Genomic DNA, 21,354 nt, shown 5'->3' with positions numbered 1-21,354 from the left:
GAAGTATGTGTTTACAATGAAATACAAATGGTCAAATATATGAAAAAACATTCAACATCTATAGCAACTAGAGAAATGTAATTAAAAATAACAGCTCTTTCAATGAGTTCTCAACTCATTGTCAAGTTTAATTTTTATTTTACTGACTCATTTTATCTGTTGGGGTTAGGTTTCCTATTGGGAGCAGGGATGTGTTGATGAAAACTTCTATCTTTTGATTATCATTCTATTAATTATACTGCCAATTTTATATAGAAATGAAAAGATTTCTGTGTTAATCCAGTCATGCAAAATGTACTGAAAAGATTTAATGTCCAAAAATTTACAATTAGGCAGAAATAGGGGTGGTAGAGAGCATTAGTCCTCAAATTTTAGTACATATTAACATGGGGGATTTTTAAGAAATCCTATACCAATTAAGTCAGAATATTTGGGAGTAGAACTAAATATTGTAGAACCAAATAATAGTAGATATCAGTACTTTTAAGAACTACTCAAGTGATTCTATTATGCAGCCCAATTTGAGAAACAGTGATAGATCTGTGGTTCGCAAACTTTGGCCTCTAAGTCAGATCCAGCCAGTGACTTTTTTTTAAGTATAAAAGAGAGTTTTTAAATGTAAAAAGGTGGATTTAATATGTGATAAATAGATCTGAGAGGAGGTTGTGTTCGTGGCTATTCCATAATGTGAAACCAAGAAAGCAGACAGGCAGCTTCTCTGCAAGGTGGGTGAACAACAAAAACAACAAAAAGGTCGGGGGGGGGGACTTTACTGGAAATAAAAACTGGACATTCAAGGCAGACCAGGGATACAGGAGGTTGGATACAATAAAATAAGGAAAAAAATCCCCAGTGGCACAGCGCTCCATAGCTGGGCCAGAAGCTATAGCTGGAGTGGTCCCTCGTGAGCATAGTAGAGGGATAAGAGAATTAAAGGAACCTGCATTTTGGGGAGCCCTTAGGCATATCTGAGTATGGAGCATTTAGAGGATAAGGACATTGCCCAACAAACCTGAAGACACAGTTGCCAATTTTATGTCTAGATGACCTACTATTGATGAGAGAATTGTGTTGAAATCACCCAGTATTATCATAGTGGAGTATATTAAGTTTTAATTCAAGTAGTGTTATGTTTTTTGTAATTAGGTACACTAATGTTTAGGGCATAGATATTTATTGTTATATTGTCTTGTTGGATTGTTCCCTCAACCAGTATGAAGTAACCTTCTTTGTCTCTTCTGGTTATTTTTGACTTAAAGTCTGCTTTGTTGGATATGAGAGTAGTTACTGTTTTCAGGCTCCATCTCCATCCTTTCACTTTCAGCCTATTGTTTTCTTGTGAGGTTAGTCTCTTGAGAACAACAGAGTCAGGGTCTTATTTTTTAATCCATTCTGCCAGCCTATGTCTTTTAACTTGAGAGTCAAGACCATTTACATTCAGTGTTGTTATATATAAATATTTATTAATTTCTGCCATTATGAATTATTTCAAATGTTTAATTTGATCTACTTATCATTGATTCAAATGAGATTTGTCCATTTAAGGAAACTTCCAGGTTTGTTCTTATTTTTTCTGTGTGTAGTATTTCCTTTACTATTTTGTGTAAGAGCCAGTTTAATTGTCATGATTTTTTTTAGTTTCTGCTTATCTTGGAAGGTTTTTATTTTCTTTGATTTGGAAAGATAGCTTTGCTGGATATGGCAATCCTGGTTGACATTTTCTTTCGGGGCTTGAAACACATCATTCCAATCCCTCCTGGATTTTAGAGTTTGTGCTAAGAAATGAGATGTAGAGGCAATCAGGATTGCCTCTAAATGTGACTTGACCTGATGTTTTTCTCTTAAGGCTTTTAAAAATTCTATCCGTGTTCTCTGTTAGGCATTTTAATTATAATGTGTTGTGGAGGGGGTTGTTTTTTGATCTTGTCTATTTGGAGTTCTGAATACATCCTGTATCTGGTTGTCTATCTTATTCTTAACATTTGGAAAATTTTCTGTTATTTTCCTGAAGAGGTTATCTATACCATTAGACTATATCCTGTATCTGGTTGTCTATCTTATTCTTAATGTTTGGAAAATTTTCTGTTATTTTCCTGAAGAGGTTATCTATGCCATTAGCTTGCATCTCACAACTGTCTTGAATTCCAATGATTATTCAATTTATCTCTTAATCTTGTCCCAGACTTCTCATATATTTCTGTCATGGTTACTTATTTTCTTTTCTGTAATACTCTCTGAATGTTCAAAGCTGGTCACTTTGTCTTCCAGCTCTGAGATTCTGTCTGCAGTATGATTTACTCTATTTGAAAGACTTTCAACTGAACATTTTATTTGACTTATTGTGCTTTTCATTTCCAGGACTTCTGTTTGGTTCTTATTGAATTTCTCATTCATATCCTGTACTGCCTTCCTTGATTCATTCAGGAGTTTTTCTCTGTTCTCTTGGAATTCTTTGATCTTATTTATAATCATTCTTTTGAATTCTCTATCTTACCTTTTTTATTCTTCACATTAAAGTATTGCTGTAGTTTATACCTGGTTAATTTGTGTGTGAAGGAAGTTGTACTGTCACTAGGCTAGATGTAATTCAGCTGCAGTCTCCACCCTGTGAACTTGTAGTGTACCAGTACATTCAGAGCACCTCACAGAAAATGGGAAAACAACAGCAATTGAAGCAAACAATGTACAGCATTAAAATAAATACCCTATGCTTGTAACAACATCTACAACACTAATTACTAGAAAAACAGAAATAGTGTGGTCAGCAATTGCTAACAGCAAAAATAATAAATAGCTGTCAACTAGCTCTGGGTATTAAACAGCAGTTGTCAACTGTCATCCTTAGTACTAATAACTGAAAGAACATGAATGGGGAAGGCAGGAGTTGTATAAACCAAATAATTCTAAAAGATGGTAAAAATACATTTAATTAAAAGAAAATGTAATAGAAAGGCAGAAAAACGTTTAGAATGTTCAGAATATGAACATAGAGAAAGCAGAAGAGATGTAGCAAGTGATGGCTCTAAAGGAGGAAAAAAATAAATGAGAAAAATTAAGTAATGGGAGAGACGAGAGAAGTTGTCTGTTGGAGGAAGAAGAAGAGAAAGAGAAAGAAGAGAAACTATAAAAAAAAAGAAAGGAAAAAACCTACCCCTCAAAAGACAAGGAAAATTAACAATTATAAAAAATACAGAAATGAGGAGAAAACCACGTCGTATATGTATACATAGCATGAACTAATTAGCATGGCAAGAACATACACACACATGGAGGAGAAAGACGAGGAGGAGAACCACTGAGGTGGTTAAAGCTGTTAATGAGGATGAATGGTGATTGATTGCCTATGCCAACTGAGGGGGGCGGGTATGAGAAGAGGAGGAGCATGAGTGCACACACAAAGTTTGGGGTTGAAATTCTTCCTCTTTTTGTGTTGCTCACTGAGCTGCCAGATAGAGTGGTCTAAAAGTGAAGCTGGCTGAAATAGTTTTCAACTTCCCTTCTCATCAGTATACAGTAGCATGGAATGGGAAGTACTTTGGAATTCTGTCTGGGCAGATCAGATTGATGTACTTCTAAGTTGGGATTAATGCATAGTTCTATGTGGGGAGTTCCTGGGGATGGAACTTAACTCCAGTCAGGCCTTACAGCCTTTTTTTGGGTGGTATCTGCTCTGGAGAGATTATATCAACAAACTCCCAGGCCAGGTAAATGGTGAGCTGTGCTGTGAGCCTGGTTCTTTAAGTCCTGATAATTATACCTGTGAGACAGAGAAACCAACCCACCAGAGGTCTCATACATCCCACTGCCTATGAATAGGGCCTTCTCAGACTTAATGCCTAAGAACAATCATGCCTGTCCATTGAGTTTTCTCACCCTCTTAGCTGGTCAAATGAACTGCCAAACTCAAAGGGAAAGTGAGTTGTACTCCTCTCCATATCTTTTGATCTTCTCCATGCCTGTTTCACTTGGGTTCTATTCGGTACACCCTAGGCCACACGGTAGGCTCTTGCCAGGACAATATGACAATATTTGCTATACTCTCTCAGGCTTCCCAAGCTGCAACATGGCCTTCTCAAGATGACTCCCTGCTTGTCACTTATAAAACACCAGTTCACTGTACCATCTCTGGATTAGCTAAATTTAATCTGCTTTTATGTTCTATAGGTTTTTCATGTCAAAGTTTACTGTTGTGTTTCTATTATTGCTTCCTGTCTGAGGTGAGCCAGCTCACCACTGCCATAACCAACTTTGCTCTAATATACTCTTTCTTGTTCTTTGTTCAATGCACCAAATTTAAGTCTATGAGAGACTCTAACTATTCAATATTAAACTTCAGTGAATTCCCTTTCATCCACCTTCTTGAGAAATAGTACTCCTGTTGCTTGACTCCAGAGCCATGGAACAACTGGAAATGTGGTTTTCTTCTAATCTGCCATCTTGAATATCCTTGAAACTTTCTAAATTATTTATCTAACATTTCCTCCACTGTGGTGTGAATGGGATCAGTTGTTGAAGTGCTGTGGGCTGTTTGGAGTGGTTTATTTCCTTGCTTTTTCATGTTTGAATGTCAACTCATCTTCTGGAAACCATTAAACTAGATACCTATATACAGTGGAGACAATGGAATCCTGGGAGTTAAGGGGTCAAATGGTGGTACTTAATTTAAAGATAAAGTGGGCATTTTATCATAATGAAAAAGTACAGTAAAAATAGTAATCAGAATAGTTTGACTTGTAGAAATTATGGCATTTATGAGTAAGATATCCCCAGAGGACAAACAAAAAGGTAATCAGTTTATTCTTACTTGATGGGGTTCTAGGTTTAGATCTAGAATTCTGACATTTTAAATGTTAGTTTTGATAACAGAGAGGAAAAAGATATGCATTTATGAGTGCCTGCATTTACTAATATTTTTCTCCATTTTTAGAAATGAAGAAGCAGAAAGTCACAGGGGTTAAATAACCTGCCCAGAGTCATTCTATAAATGTTGACTAGTCTTTGCAAAAAACCTTTTCTTAAAGAACTCTTTTATTTGCTCCCTAATTTTTTGAACTGAATTTAAGCCTAAGAGAATCCTGTCAATGTCTGTTTTATTATGCATAGTTGTACAAGTGAGGAAAACAAGGAAAGAAATGTTAAGCAAATTTTACTCATATAACCCAGGGTGATAATGAGGTCTCTTGATTTTTGCAATTATAGTCAATAATAAGAATTAAAGGTGAGAAGAAATGCCATAGAAATTTTTATTTTCTATCTCTAGATGTGGTTTTGTTGATGTTTCATCTCAGGTTTATTGTATTTGAATAGAGTCTGCATAGAGATTTGAAGGCCAACAAGTAATCAAGAAAAATAGGAAAAAGAAATATTTTTTACTAAAAAAAAAAACGGTAAGAAGTTTGAATTATGGGTTTTAAATAAATTCTTTATGATATATAAGCCAGGATTTGCCTAGGAAATCACTACAATTTATTTTAAAGTTCTTAAAATGTTGTTCGTATTTGTTTTAACTTTTTAATACTGATTATATATATATTAGAAGGGCTGATATTTTCCCTTATATTTGAGTAATAAATTAGTGCTTTTAAATATCCATTTGTAAAGATAAATTATCTGTTTCTAAATTTTATTCAATTGTCTGCTTTCTAGATTTGATGTCTAATGTACACTATTTTCTTCCACAGATGTTTTAAACACAATCAGAATAGTATTAGAATAAAAATCTGTTCCACTCATCCATATTTCCATATTTCTTTGAACATCGCATACCATCAGTCAAGTGCTTATATTTAAATGCAGTCAATATTAACTAGGCCAAATTTTGACTTCTCTTAAACTTAACTGGTGAAGTCATATGTGTCTCATTTTATTTTGAATGGTGGTAGTATTGTAATGCCATGAGAGATTCACATATTTTACATAAAATTAATTTATTTAACTATTAGATGTATGATGCCGCACCATAGGAATTTTGGATTAGTAATTCATAATCAAAACTTTTGTCCTAGATTTCTCCAAAACTACCTGAATAAATGAATAAATTTGACTGCCTTTTGCTTTGCTTTTTTAATTTTTGAAATTGGGATATCTGCCCAAATCCTTCCCACACTGGAATAATTCAGATATCTTTTTCTTATAATAAGGAAAAAATTAATTATAAATATTAATACAAATAAAAGTAAATGTCAATTCTTTATTCCAGACATTAAATCAATTACAATAAAAAAATTTTAAAGTCACTCTTTATTGCACATTTACAATATATTTGACAATTTCCTAAATAAATCACTAAATTAATTACATATTGGACATGCATTGCTCTTCTAAAAGTCAGTAATATTTTTTCAAGTGATTCAACCTGAAATTGGAAGTGTTAATATGGCTTTCCAACTATCTATTGTTGGGGGAAGTCTCATTATTTGCTTGTATTTACTAATCTGTTGCTTATAATAATTAAAAATGTCATATTGAAGCTATTATTAGGTCTGTACAAAGTATAGTCAGGTGGGTTTTTTTTTTTTTTTTGGTAATAGAACGGGGCACAAGTACAGATAATTGGAAACCAAATTGGAATAAATACCCTGTTAGATTAGTTTCCAGAGAATATGGTTTATCTTTTATGCATATCATTTGCCTAAGAATAAATCATTGATTAAATATCTTATCAATAAAGATACTATTTACCCAGATTACCATTTCATTTTGCATTTTTTACTATTTTTAAGTGGAGGGAAAAATCAGTCTTTACAATCAAAATAACATAAGTGACACTGTAAAATTAGACCTCCAAATCCTAAACCCATGAACTATGAAATTAACAGTGCATTGTTCCTTTGTGCTGGATAGAAGTTTGCTACATGAAAAACATTAATAAATAAATCCATTATTTTCAAGCCTTCTATAAACACCAACAATTTATATAATGCAACATTATAAAAACTTCAAAGCACATTTCAAAAATGTTTAAGCATTTATTGTTTACAACATTTATGATTGTTCCACTGAAGTAAGGTATGACAATTCCTAAAACGGAAAGAAAAAATAGCAAAGAAAGCAGAAAACAATGAATCCAATGACCCAGTTCACTGAATAAATATAGATGATCACCATATCCATATCAAACCACCATCCACGGCTGTCATCCTCAAAGTGCAGGTAATCCATCCTGTGTGCACCATGTGGGAACTGCCTTCTTGTAACTGGAGCTGCCCGTCTGTGGAAACCTAGATTATGGACAAAGTATTTTAAACCTCATTTAATTCAGATAAGTGCTCAGAAAGGAAGCTGCATTATGAACACAGTACCATGAGCAAAGCATATTTTGATTCATGAGTGGTAGGTTATGTTCCCAGTGGTTTTTTTTAATTACAAACAATTATCCAAAGTCTCTTCCAGATCAGTGCGTTAAGGGAAGGAACAGCAGACTAACTGAGTTCTGTTATTTACTTGGGTCAAGTTATTCATGTTTTTAGGTCTCAGATTTCTTATCTATACCATCTGAGCATGTCAAAATTTGTGTATCAAATTAACTATTTTAACATGAGAACATTTAGAATTTCAGGTATTACAACTGCTATAACTAACTTCCAATCATCAGCTTAACCTGTGTTTTTGTACTTTGAGAACACCAGTCTGGTTATTTGACCAAAGTTCTATGAGAAAAATGTCTTTTGTTTTAGGACTGAATAAATACATGTTGTATGGAACTCCAAGGAAATTTAGCTTTAATTTTCATCTTAGGGTCCCTGTAGGAGATTGGTTTGTACATGAAATGCAAATATCAAAAGTATAGTCCCTTCTTAAATTTCTGAGAAATGTTATATCTTGTGAAATTTTGGGCTTTTTTCCTCTGTGTAGTTAGATGTTAATTATCTAGAGCTCGAGTATAAACTTCCTCAATGGTAAGCTGTTTTTGTTAGTTGATCAACATAAAATATCTAAGGCATTTAAAAAACAAAATTCGATTTTCTAGGGACTAATAACCTGATTATTGTTATTTTTAGGATGTATTCTTTTTTATTTTTAGTTTTACATGATAATAGAATGTATTTTGGAAGAATATACATGCATTAAAAATTCCTTATTCTATTTAGGATCTCACTCTTGTGTGATAACCTCATTATAAACCTTTTGTTATGGTTTGGATGTGAAGTGTCCTCCAGAAGCTCACATATGAGACAATGCAAGAAGGTTCAGAGGAGAAATGATAGGCCTGTGAGAGTCTTAACCCAATCACTGAATTAATCCCCTGATTGGGATTAATTGAATGGTAACTGAGTGGTAGGGTATGGTTGGAGAAGGTGGGATTGGGGTGTGGCTTGGGGTATATATTTGTATCTGACACGTGGAGACTCTCTCTGCTTCCTGATCATCATGGGAGCTCTGAAACCATGAGCTCCCAAACAAACTTTTCTTCCTCCACATTTTTCTGGTTGGACCTTTACATCACAGCAGTGAAAAAGCTGACTAAAATACCCCTTTTTCTTATCTATTGCCCACTTTTAAGAATTTCTGAGTTTATTAGTATAAGAATGAGACAGCACAATAAACTGAGCAGAAAAAAATTAATTCTGGCATATCCTAGTAAATCTGGTGATAAAGGTTCTATGAGGGTTTAGCTGGAAGGAAATTGTTTCTTCCATTTTAATAATTGAGTAATGTTAAATGGTATGCTCTACATCAGGCTGTTTACTCAGACTCACCTGGGCATCAGTATGGTTAAAGTCTAACCTCTTTAATCAAGAACATTCCTATTTTGCTGCTTATATATGTTTAATTTTATTATATTTATTTGTATTATGTATATTTAAAACATGAAAGGATGAGATAAAAATAAATTAGTGATATTTTAGAATATAAATTTCAAATAGGTTTTTGATAATTTCTAATTGTTTTTATCTGACTTCCTAGCATATTTGATTTGTTTTTTCCCATATTTTAAAAATTGGTGCATTATAGTAGTACATCAGAGTGGAATCTGTTGTTTCATATTCACACGCACAATATAACAATATAATTTGGCCAATATAATTTTGCTTTATGGATGAATAAAACTCCATTTTGTTTATATACCACATTTTCTTTATCTGTTCAGCCTTTGATAGACACTAGGCTTATTCCATCCATAGTTTGGTTACTATGAGTAGTGCTGATATAAACATGGGTATGCATGTATCACTATATTATGATGACTTTAATTTTTTTAGGATAAATACCAAGGAGTGATATAGATGGTGGTGGTTCATACGGTGGTTCCATTTCTAGTCTTCTGAGGAAGCTCCACACTGATTTCCATAGTGGTTGTACTAATTTACAATTCCACCAAGAGTATAAAGTTGTTCCTTTTTCTCCCATATCTTTTCTAGCATTTACTATTTTTATTCTTGACGGCTGGCATTTTGACTGGAGTGCAGATGAAATCTCAGCGTAGTCTTGATTTGCATTTCCCCGCTTTCTGGGGATACTAAACATTTTTTCATATATTTGTATTTCTTATTTTGAAAAGTGTCTGTTTAATTCATTTGCCTATTTGTTAATAAAGTTTTTTTGGTGTTAAGTTTCTGGAATTCTTTAATATTAATCCTCTGTTTAAAGAGGAGCTAGGAAAGATTTTTCTCGAATTCTCTAGGTTTTCTCTTCACATTCTTGTTTCCTTTACTGTGAAAAGCTTTTAAATTTGGTGCCATCCTAATTATTAACTCTTGGCATTATTTCTTGAGTTTCAGGAGTCCTACTGAGAAAGTTGTTGCCTGTGTCTAGATGCTGGAGTGTTGATCCTACATTTTCTCTGTGAATCGCCAACTTTCTGGTCTAATTCTGAGGACTTTGAATTGACTTTGGTGCAAGGCCAGAGATAGGGATCTAGTTTCATTCTTCTAGGTATAAATAATTAGTACCATATGTTAAAAAAGTTGTCTTTTCTTCCATGTATGTTCTTGGCACCTTTGTCAAGGATCAGATGACTGTATCTGTGTGGGTTTGTTTCTGTATCTTCTATTCTTTACCACTAGTCTGTGTCCCTCTTTATGCTAGTACCAAACAGTTTTTGTTACTAAGTTCTAGTATAATTTGAAGTCAGGTATTGTGCTGCCTCCAGCGTTGCTTTTTTTTTTTTTTAATTAGAAATGCTTTGAATTTTAAGACTTATTTTTCTAGTTCTGTGAAGAATGTCATTGGTATTTTAATGGGGCTTTCACTGAATCTGTATATTGCTTTTGGTAGTATGGCCATTTTAACAATATTAATTCTGCCTATCCACAACCATGGGAGGTCTTTCCATTTTTTTGTGTCATCTTCAATTTCTATCATTCTCATTGTAGGGGTTTTTCACTGCCTTGATTTAATTCCTAGGTTTTTAAAAGATTTTTTGGAGAATATTGTATATGGGACTGTTTGCTTGATTTCTTCTCAGAAGATTCATTTGTAGTGTATGGGGAAGTTACTGAATTTTATAGGCTGATTTTGTAACTGCTACTTAGCTAGATTTGTTCATTAGCTCTACTAGTCTTTTGGTGGCATTTTTTGATCTATAAGTATAGAATCATATCATTTGTAAACAGTGATAATTTGACCTTTTTCTTTCCTATTTTTAATCCCTTTTGCCTAATTGCTCTGGCTAGAATTTCATACCCTGTTAAAGGGGAATGGTGAGAGTGGACTTCCTTGTCATGTTACAGGTTTTGAAAGAAATTCTTTCAGTTTTTCCCCATCGACTATAAGGTTGGCTTTGGGGTTTTTTTTTGCATATAGCCTTTATGATATTGAGGTAGTTTCCTTCTATCCCTAGTTTCTTCAATAGTTTTTTTTAAAATCATGAATGGGTGCTGAGTTTTGTCAAAGGCTTTATCTGCACTAATTTTTAATATTTATAGTTTACAAAAAGCCAAATTACCATTTTTGTTTTTTACTTTTGTTGGCTGACATTATTAGTATTATCTTTAAAATAATTTCTTTACATGATTCTGCCTAAATCCTGTTGTGCTGGTAGTATAGCTATAACTAGATAATATAATCCAGTTAACTTGGCATTTATAAAATTCAATATATTGCAACATGTGGAAAATAAGCAAACTAGTGAAGTCAGTCCTTCTGTGTTGTTTAATTTCCAGTTTCTCCTCAGCTAATATTACATACAATGGTGACATGTAAGAATGTTAGTGTCAGGCTTCAGCAAATATTACAGAAACTTATATTTTTCTATTTATATACACAAAAAATTTTAATGTTATATTTCCACATTTCAATGAAATGATTTGCACCTAACCTTGGACATTCTATTTGGGAGAGCACTAGATAAGGGAATTTCAATCCTAACAGAATTTCTACCAAACTACTGTTTTCAAAACTACAGTCAATATTTGAAGAGGAAAGGGGAAAGGACATATATAAAGAGTTTTTCTCATATTTAAATGTTACTCTAATGTGTCAACACAAATATTCTCAAAGTAGTTTATATAATTTTTAAAAGCTTCTTCATTAATACAGACTAGAGATCAAGTAACATTGTTACTGGAAATTATTATAAAAATATGATTTTTTTTTGTCTGTGCACAGGTAGTATGTATAGGCTTTAGCATCTTCAGATTCAAAATTTCAGCTGTTTTGATCATAGGAGTAATAAATGAATTGTATAGTTACAGAAAGCAGTAGAGCTGTGAGTAGATAAGGTACAAAAGATGAAGCATTATAAATAGGATGACCATACATGCTGGTTTCCCCAGGGCAACTCCATTATTCTCATCCTGGCATAATTACTTTCACTGTAAAAGTGTCCTTGTAGGACTAATTTCCTTTCCTGGTAGAGGAGGGAGAGAAGATGACACTGATTAGAAAATTTCCAGATGTGATGCCAGAAGTCTTAGCATCGCATGTTGTCTCTTTCTGGTTTAGTCAACAGGTTTTTATTTTTATTTTTGTTGGGAGGGTGGTGCAGCAGTTATGGGGGATAGAAACCAGGGCCTCCTGCATGCCAGGCAAGAGTTCTCCCCTGGGCCAGAGCCCCAGCCCCCAAACAGGTTTTTTATAGGTAAAGTGGATAATGATCATTGGCTAATTAATTTCTTTAAAATTTTTTTAGGTGAGGATGGAGTAAATAGGTATTTATAATGTGTTTTAGGATTTGAAAAGCTATAAATTCCTTGGAATGTTAGTCATTTCATTTCAAAGTCAGACTAAATGAAAACCACATCATAAATACTATTATCTGGTAGGAATCCGATCAATTATAACATTAGAAAAATGGTCAGAGTACCAACCCCAGTGATTAAATACAGGTTCCACTATAAAATGATAATGAAAATATTGAATTCATTGGGCTGTTATGAGGATGAAATTAATTAATACATGTCAAGTACATGTCTGATCTACATTAAATGTTTAATAAAATGTATTTTCATTATTTTACTATAATTACTATTGTTACCTGTAGTTTTATTATAAGAAGAAAGCTACCTTTTATAGCTGATATTTGCTTTTCATACTATGGGTATCTTTTGTGAATCAATAAGGTATTTATTTTTTATACAAACAAAGTGATGTGTAACAGTTTCTTTCAAACTTGAGTTGATTTTTCTAAGTTGTTAACTTTAAATATAGATATCAGAATATCATATATTGAAACTGTAGAATTTATTAAATATTTCAGTGAATGAAGACTTAAAGATATTTTTAGACCTGGTATTTTCCTTAAAGAGCCTCAATCTAGCCAGGTGTGTTGATGTATGATAGTAACCCCAGTGACTCAGGAGGTGGAGGCAGGTGGATCACAAGTTTGAGGCCAGCTTCAGCAACTTAGGGAGTCCCTAAGCAACTTACTCAAAGTAAAAAATAAAAAGGTTGTGTATGTGTTTCAGTGGTTATGGAGATAAATTACGTTAGATTTAATTTATTTGAAATTATTTTAATTTAAGTAAATAATAAATTTAAATTAAATTTAATATAAACTTAATTTGTTTTCAATAAAAGAAATAAATAGTAAGAGAAAGGATTTTGCTTGGTAGGCTTGAGTTTCTGGGGGCCACAAACCACTGTTATATAATATAAAGTTGTCTTTTTTGTCTGTTTTTTGTTTGTTTGTTTTCTGGTCTCCCAAGAACAAATTTTTACCCCCACTTAAAATCATGGTCTAGGAGACAGTATACCTAATACTATTATAACAAGAGTCATTATATGTATTTTAATATCTACAAACATGTTATCCCAGAAAAATATGTATACTGGAGTTAGTGAAGTGAGAAGTTTCTGTACAAGGAATTCACTTCTCTAGACTTCATATAACCTCCTATTTGTCATAAGCTGATAATTTCTCAGTTTTAAGACCAGGTTTAAACAGCACCTAATATTTTTAGTCTGTTTAAACTATTCTATTTTAAAGTAAAGATACATATCTCATTCTTAATTTATTTTTTGCCCTGTCTTATTTTTTATGACATATATTCTAGTGGGAAAAACATATTGCAGTGAAAATTATACTTTTCAAGGAATGTAAAGATTTAGATTCTAATGCCAATATGCTACATACTCATTATCAAAGTCAAAATAATTTCTGTCTATCAAGATGTTCATTCATATGTTTTTTTCTTTAATCTGTTAATGTGATGAATTCAACTAGATTTTTCTAATGTTGAATAATTTTTTAAAAAGTCTATTAAAATGATATTTTCCTATGTTTCATCATTTCTTCATTCCTAGACAAAGTCTATATAAACATATTGACATCTATACATTGATAGACTCAGCCTGTTGTATTATGCATGTATAAAAGGAAGATTAGCCTATAATATGTTTTATTGGATTCATAAAACATGTTAGGTAACAATTCCCCACGGATGTGTGTGTGTCTCCATACATCTTATAAGCAGAGGTACTAACTGTCTTTGTCCTAGACTGTCTTTTCAAAAGTATTTATTTATATGGCAAACAGAAAATAAATGGTCTCCCTTTGTAACACAGGGCAGGTTTGTGCATTGTTTTGGAACATAGTACATTTAATGCCTGTCATAAAAGATTTGAGTTTTGTAAGCTCAGAGTTCTCTGATGTAACTCACCACATTATGTATAGATATAATCTAGTCCTATTTTTGATACCCTGTGGGAAATGGAGTTCTACCTATTACAAGTGCTGCCAGTTTGGCTAATGCTGTGAGTGATGAAAACGCATTTTGTCTCTGACTCATGAGTCTTGTGTTTTCTGCCAGTACACATGAAACTGCCTGAATTACTTGCATATGGGGTAAAATTTCTGACATTTAGCAGTTTTTGATATTGGTAACCTTATGATATCTATAGTTTCTGAAATAGTTTGCATAAAAATAAAATCATTGGAGGTTTGTAAAATTTAACCTGAAAAACTATTTTTTTGTTTGTTTGTTTTTGGTACTGCTAGACAAATGCTTTACCTCTGAACTAATCCCTAGTCCTGTAAAACCATTTGGGCCTATATTATATAGTCTTTTCAGGCATAGAGGCAGATTTTAATACCAGTTGATATCTTTAAGAGTTGTTGAGGTTTACTCATGTATTCTAGTTCTTGAGTCATTTTTGGTAAATTTTATACAATATTATTCGGTATATCCATTTTTTTCAAATGAATTGAACTAAAAATTTCATAGGTTTGATATACTGAAGTCTCTTCACAAATACTCTAGTCTAAGTATGTGGTTTACTTGTACTTCCCTTCTCCTTGGAAATTAGGCATGACCAGTGAAAATTACTGTCTAAGGAATAATTCGTGTCATTAATGTGTAGAAACATTTATCGGTTTAAGATGCTGCAGGGGTCCTTCTTCTACCACAACAACCATCAATGTACTGGAAAAAGGGTGCTCTTTGCATCTCAAAAGTTTAGAATGATATGGAGCAGAGCATCTATCAGTTCAGGTAAAATTATTTCAATGTTACTATAAATTCTGGCTGAAAATAATAAAGTAACTTATAAATCAACTCAAGTAAAGGGTGACAAAAAAGGAAGTTGAAACTGATTGCTTTCTCACATGACTGAAAAAAAAACCCTCTGGAGAAATTAACTGTAGTGAAATCAAAGAGCAAGAAAAATCTGTGAAGAAAATCTCTTAAGTTGCTATCAGGTTTAGAAAGAACATAAAAAAATTACCAGCATTCCAGAACCAAAAAGTTACTTCTGTTTCATCTTAAATTTTATTTTATAAAAAGAATTTTGTCTCAGAAGGATTTCTCTCATATTTTAGGGGGTGGGGAAAGGCTATGATTTTTTTCTATGCATATGGAACAAATTTATCTTTACTAAAGACCACAAAGTGGGATTTCTTATTTTGAATCTATTCTCAGAGACAGACTATTAACAAGTTATTTCACTAATTTTTTTGCTACTTCTGCAGCTTGCCCTGTGCTTTCAGTGAATACTCAATGTATTTGTTGAGTGGATGGATAATGCCTGCATATAAGCATGGACTTTAAGATAATATAAGTAGTAACTTGCATAGTTTTGGAGAATGTCCCAAATCAAGCCTTTGCAATGTATTTTCATCAGAAATGGAATATTATGATTCATAAATGTGAAAGATATTTTGTAATTCTGTAAAAAATTATCCTTTACAGCTTAATTCTGAGAGCCCTAAAACCAGTATTAAAAAGGAGACAGCCTCTTATTCATGTGTGCTGAGACAGACAAAAGGTTTAAAAGCACAGTATTTTACTCTTCTGTATTATTCATATTACATAAGAATTTCGTTGTGTCAAAACTTGATTGACATAAGTAGGTCTTAGCAGGGGTGGAGTGATATATTTATAGACACAAATAGGTATAGAGTTGCTGTGTTAATATAGTTGAAAAGTTAGCAAATAGATTTTAAATGTCAACTTCATCTTCTATATCTTTAGGCCCCCAGAATCAAATGTATTAACCCTGTAAAAATTAACCTTTTGTACTGAAAAATTTAAGATTTATAACAGATTACTTTTAACTCTAGAATACCCACTTAAATTTCAATATAGTTTATAAAGTGTGAGGCTAAATTATCAAGTTTAAAAATGTTTTGATTCTATAATCAGGTGAGAAATACAATGTTTTTTTAAAAAAATACTTTTGTTGGGCAAAATATATATAGAAGCTTGACGTTTTAATCATGTAAGCATATAATCCAATTAGTTGCATTAATTACAGTCACAAGAGTACACAGCCATCATTATTGTATATTTCCAAAATTTCCCAAAAGAGTAACAAAAGTCATTAAGCAATATTTCCCTGTTTCCCCCTTTCCTGAAACCCTGGTAATTTCTATCTTTCTCTCTATGAATTTGCCTGTTATACATCCCCTCATGTTAAATGGAATCATAGAACACTGTGTCTGGCTTATTTCTCTTATATAATGTTTTCAAGACTTGTCCATATTGCAGAACTGCATCTGTTTTTATGCATTTTGTTGCATTTTATCAATTTATCTATCTATTACTTTTTGTTTATCCATTCAACAACTAATAAAGACTTGGAAGCTACTAGAAACTTGGGATGTTTCTCCCATTTGGCTATTGTGAATAATGCAGCAATGAACATCAACATATAAGCATCTGTTTGAGTTCATTTTTCAATTATTCGCATATGTATTTAGGGGTAGAACTGCATATTCATGCAGTAATTCTATATTTAATTTTTTTGAGGACCCTCCTGTTTTCACAGTGAGTTATGCCATTTTACATTCCTACCAGCAAGGTGCAGGGTTTCATTCTCTTGCCAACACTTATTTTCCTATTATTATTCTATCTTAACATATTTGAACCTTCTTATTGTGTTGGTTTCCATTTTCCTGCTGATAAATAATGTTGAGTATCTTTTCAATTATGTTTCTTGGCCATTTGTTTATTTTCTTTGCAGAAATGTTTATTCAAGTACTTGACCCATTTAAAAAATTGATTTGCTTTCCTTCTCACTATTTAGTTGCAGGATTTCTTTATATTCTGGGTATTGACTTTTCATCAGGTACGTCATTTGCAAATAATTTCTCCTTCTCTGTAGTTGTCATGTTATCTTTATTATTTTCTTAATAAATGTGTTTTGCTCAAAATTTTAAAGTTTGATGAAGTTGACCTTATTATTTTCTTTTGTTACCTGTAATTTTGGTGTCATTACCTGTCATAAAGATTAACTGTTACATTTTATTTGAAGACTTGCATGGGTTTTAGTTCTTATATTTAGGTTATTGGTCTATTTAGAGTTAATTTTTTATTTATTTATATTTAATAATATATATGGTTTTAATGAACATATGATATACAAATTTATTGGATACTGTGTGATATTTCAATACATATATACCACATATAATTAATTTTTTAATAATATGCTGTGAGAATTAAATTTATTGTTTTCCATATGTAAGCCCAATTGTCCTAGAATTATTTGTTGATGAGGCTATTCTTTCCCCATTGAATGAACTTAATTAGCATACTGCCAAAAATCAGTTGGTCATAGACATATGGTTTATGTCTTTATGTTCTACTCCATTGGTATATGTATCTATCCTTACACTAGTATCATGCTGTTTTGATTACTGTCGCTTGTTGTATGTTTTAAAATAGTGAACACTATACTTTTTTAAAGAGTTATTTTTATTGTTGCTATTGTTATTCAGGGTCCTTTGAAATTGTATATGAATTTGAGAATCAGGCTTTCCATTTGTTCAAATGAAAATGTTGAAATTTTGATAGGGAATGCACTGAATCTGTGACATTGATATCCTTTTTTAATTGATTTTATTTTTTTAAATACACAAAAGAAGTATGCATTACAATTCTTATTACACATATAGAGCATAATTTTTCATATCTTTGTATATAAAGTATGTTCACGCCAATTTATGTCTTTATATGTGTACTTTTTTTGCATTACAATTATAATCTATCAACATGGGATATCTTTCCATTATTTGGAGTGTCTTTAATTTCAACAATGTGTTTTAGTTTTCAGTGTGTAAATCTGTTATATCTCTGGTTAAAATTATTCCTTGGTAAAAGGGGTCCAATCAAAACAAAAACAAAAATAAAACCCCAAAATAAAACGAAAATCAATGAACCAATCAAGCAAACAAAAAGCCAAAAAAAAAAAAAAATCCTAGGTATTTTATTCTTTTAGATGTTAATGTAAAAGGAATTTCATTTTTAATAATCTTTTGGGATTGTTTTTCACTGGTGTACAGAAATATTTTTTTTGTGTGATGATCTTGTAACCTGGAGTGTTGCCAAATTTATTACCTCTATTAGTTTTTAAGAGATGATTTTTTAAATTTCCCAGTTTGGATTCCATTTATTTTTCTTCCCTAATTGTTCAGGCTAGAACTTCCAGTACATTGTACAATAGTGGTGAAAGCAGGCAACCTTTCCTTGTTTTTATGTTGGACTTTTTTACCACTTAGTTTGATATTATATATTATAATATATAATATTATATGATTATATGTATAATATATGATTATATGTTTTTAATAAATGCTTGGTATATTTTTATTTTCATTCAGCTCTAGGTATTTTACAATTTTCCCTGTTTATTCTCCTTTGACTCACCTGGTTGTTGAAGAATGTGTTGTGTAATTTCCACATATTTGTGTATTTCTCAATTTTCCTTCTATATAGACTATTACACTCCTCCTGTTTTGGTCAGTTGATACTTTGTATGGTATCAGTCTTTTAAAATATATAATGACTAGTTTTGTGGTATTGCCATGCTTTTTTGATTTTTATTACTTCAGGTTCCAAAAATAAATGTGGATTTACCTATTTTAATTTTTCCTTAGTTTTGGGGTGTTATAATACTTTCCTTTAAGTTATATAAAATAGTATTATATTTACATTTATACACATGGATTCTGACTTATTATTCTATTTCTATTTGACCTCAGAGATATGAATTAGGCTAAGCATAATTTGCTTTTATTTATTTCTGTTGCTGCCAGAGCAACACCAGAAATTCATTTTTCTATTAAAAGGTAATTAAACAGCAATTGTGAAATCATTTAGTGAGATTACATTTGAGTGTTTGCTTTCTAAGATTTGGATAAATATAATCCCTAATATTTTTCAATTTGTTTTACTTTAATATTTTAAAATCTATGTTGAATTGAATCGTATTTTATATTGTAAGATTTTAAAAATTTGTTCTTGTCATGTTACACATGATAGTAGAGTATATATTGACATATTTATATAAACATGAGTACATCTTATTCTAATTAGGAATTAGATTTTTTTTTATTGGTACCAGGAATTGAACTTAGGGGCACTCGACCACTGAGCCACATCTCCAGCCCTATTTTATATCTTATTTAGAGACAGGGTCTCAATAAGTTGCTTAGCACCATGCCCTTGCTGAAGCTGGCTTTGACCTTGCCATCCTCCTGTCTCAACCTCTGGAGCAGTTTGGCTTACAGGCATGCGCCACCATGCCCGGCTAGGAATTAGATTTTAATACAATAATTTTAGACTCAGAATTAAAGATCTTTTAAACAAAATAACTATATAATAATATTTTAGTTCATTGGTAAAATTTTAACAGTAAAATTTTAGCTGTTAAATTTAATTTGTAAAATATTACAAGTCTCTCTTATCAGGAAATTATGCAAAAGACCCTCATTTATATGTTATAAAACAGTGAAACAAAATGTACTTAATCTTTCTAATTATCAGTAAGTCATTCAGGATAGACATCTTTCCTATTTTATAGATTAAAAAAACAAGAAGCCCTAGGCAAGGAGTTTAGATGGAATGTCGTGGGTCACATATAAGTTAAGTGATGGAGCTAAGCCACTTGCTATTTATTTATCTATTACAGTAATATAAATTTAGGATATTTCAAGTGTATAAGACAATTTAAAATTTTTCTCTCAGTAGCCTGACACTTTATACAAAAATATTTCAAATTTATCAAAATCATTATATCGATTTTGTGTGGATATATAAATATCTCATTTTAAAATCCTTTCACATTAAAAGTTAGCATTCCTATTAATGTTTTAACCTCATTGTCACCTCCGTTTTTCTTTAGTGATGATATGCAGACATTTGGAAACATACAGACATGTATTTGGTACAATAAATTGGAGGATTTGCTTCTGGTCAGACATGCTAATGTTCAGCAGCATTGGGTTAAAAATGACCAATAAATACCCTTTTAGAAATACTATAGGGGTAAGTTTTCAATGTATTTTTAAAACTGAGGAGTTAAGATAATGATCCATGCACTGTTAAACTAATAATTAAATATTATTTGGAAGTTTATTTTATAGCTCAGGCAACGCATCATTTGAATAGTAATATCCATGTTAAGCAAAAATTATTTACATAATATTATTATAATGATTTGATAAGTAATTCATTCTATAAATTGTCATCACTTAGAAATTAGTTTTTTAAATAGTTGTTCAGAGAATTAGAATTTTTTATTTATTTAGAGATTTTATGTTACTAGTTGTTAAGTATATTGGATATCATGCTAATAGGAAATGCTGTTTAGAAAAGTCAGACTCCATTAATTTAATGACAATTCAATTTAGGAAATATATATATTTTATCTGCTTGAGAGATCATTCTCCTTTTTAAAGGTTAAAAAAGTATTTTTGCTTCAGCTATGTCTCATCTTTCAGAATTCTACTGGTGTTCTTAACAGTCAGTGCCTACTAACAGGAAGTCATATTACTAAATTCAGCTTGAAAACATCATTAGATAGTTACCAGTTTTTATATAAATTTAAAAAGTGACTTATTAACCTATTAGACCCCCTATATGAAAACTCTTAGGATATACCATAAAAAAGAATTTAGAATAAAATAACAAAAGCATTATGTCTATTTCAGGGTGAATTTAGAGTTTCAAGTCATTTAGATTCTCTCTGGAATATTTTGAGAAATTATCCAATAGCCTTTTTCTCAGACTAGAAAGAAGGAACAAAAGAAAACTAGCCCCTATGGTATATATTAATGTTCTCTCTTTGCTATGTTAGGATAAAAGGATATTTAGATGCAGGATTGAAGGAAAAAATGGGACAGATACCAAATATTTTCAGATTATAATACAAAATATAGAATTTATATATGATCTTGCCTTATTAAATTCAATCTATCTATAAAGCAGCACATGAGAAATTCAAAATAATATATATCTTAATTGATAATGTAGTATTACTAGTAATATTTCAATTATACTAGCAAAATAATGGTCTTTTTGAAAAAATAATATTTATTAACAAAACCTTTAATTGTTACAATATAATTTTAGAAAAGTTAAAACATGTATATATAGTAATATTTTGCTAATAAAAATCACTTAATTTCCAGCATAGTTATGAAGGTTTTTTTGCAACCAACACTTGGTTTGAGTTAATAAAATCTTAAGCTGC

At 31.5% G+C, this 21,354-nt stretch overlaps 1 protein-coding gene across 6 annotated transcripts in view; it reads right to left on the bottom strand.

Moving 5' to 3' along the window:
- Nucleotides 1-6,240: 6,240 nt before the first annotated feature.
- The window catches only part of Rnf180 (ring finger protein 180), a 204,263-nt gene continuing 189,149 nt past the window's right edge, over nucleotides 6,241-21,354 (bottom strand). For all 6 annotated transcript variants that reach the window (XM_077795847.1, XM_026390877.2, XM_077795850.1 and 3 more), the window contains one exon: nucleotides 6,241-7,220. In XM_077795847.1, the coding sequence (XP_077651973.1) occupies nucleotides 7,021-7,220 (200 nt within the window). In that variant the 3' untranslated portion in view covers nucleotides 6,241-7,020. The remainder of the gene's footprint in view (nucleotides 7,221-21,354) is intronic.

The sequence above is a fragment of the Urocitellus parryii genome, chromosome 1, assembly GCF_045843805.1.
Source record: "Urocitellus parryii isolate mUroPar1 chromosome 1, mUroPar1.hap1, whole genome shotgun sequence".
Lineage (NCBI taxonomy): Eukaryota > Metazoa > Chordata > Mammalia > Rodentia > Sciuridae > Urocitellus > Urocitellus parryii.
This window is presented reverse-complemented; position numbering and strand designations above follow the sequence as displayed.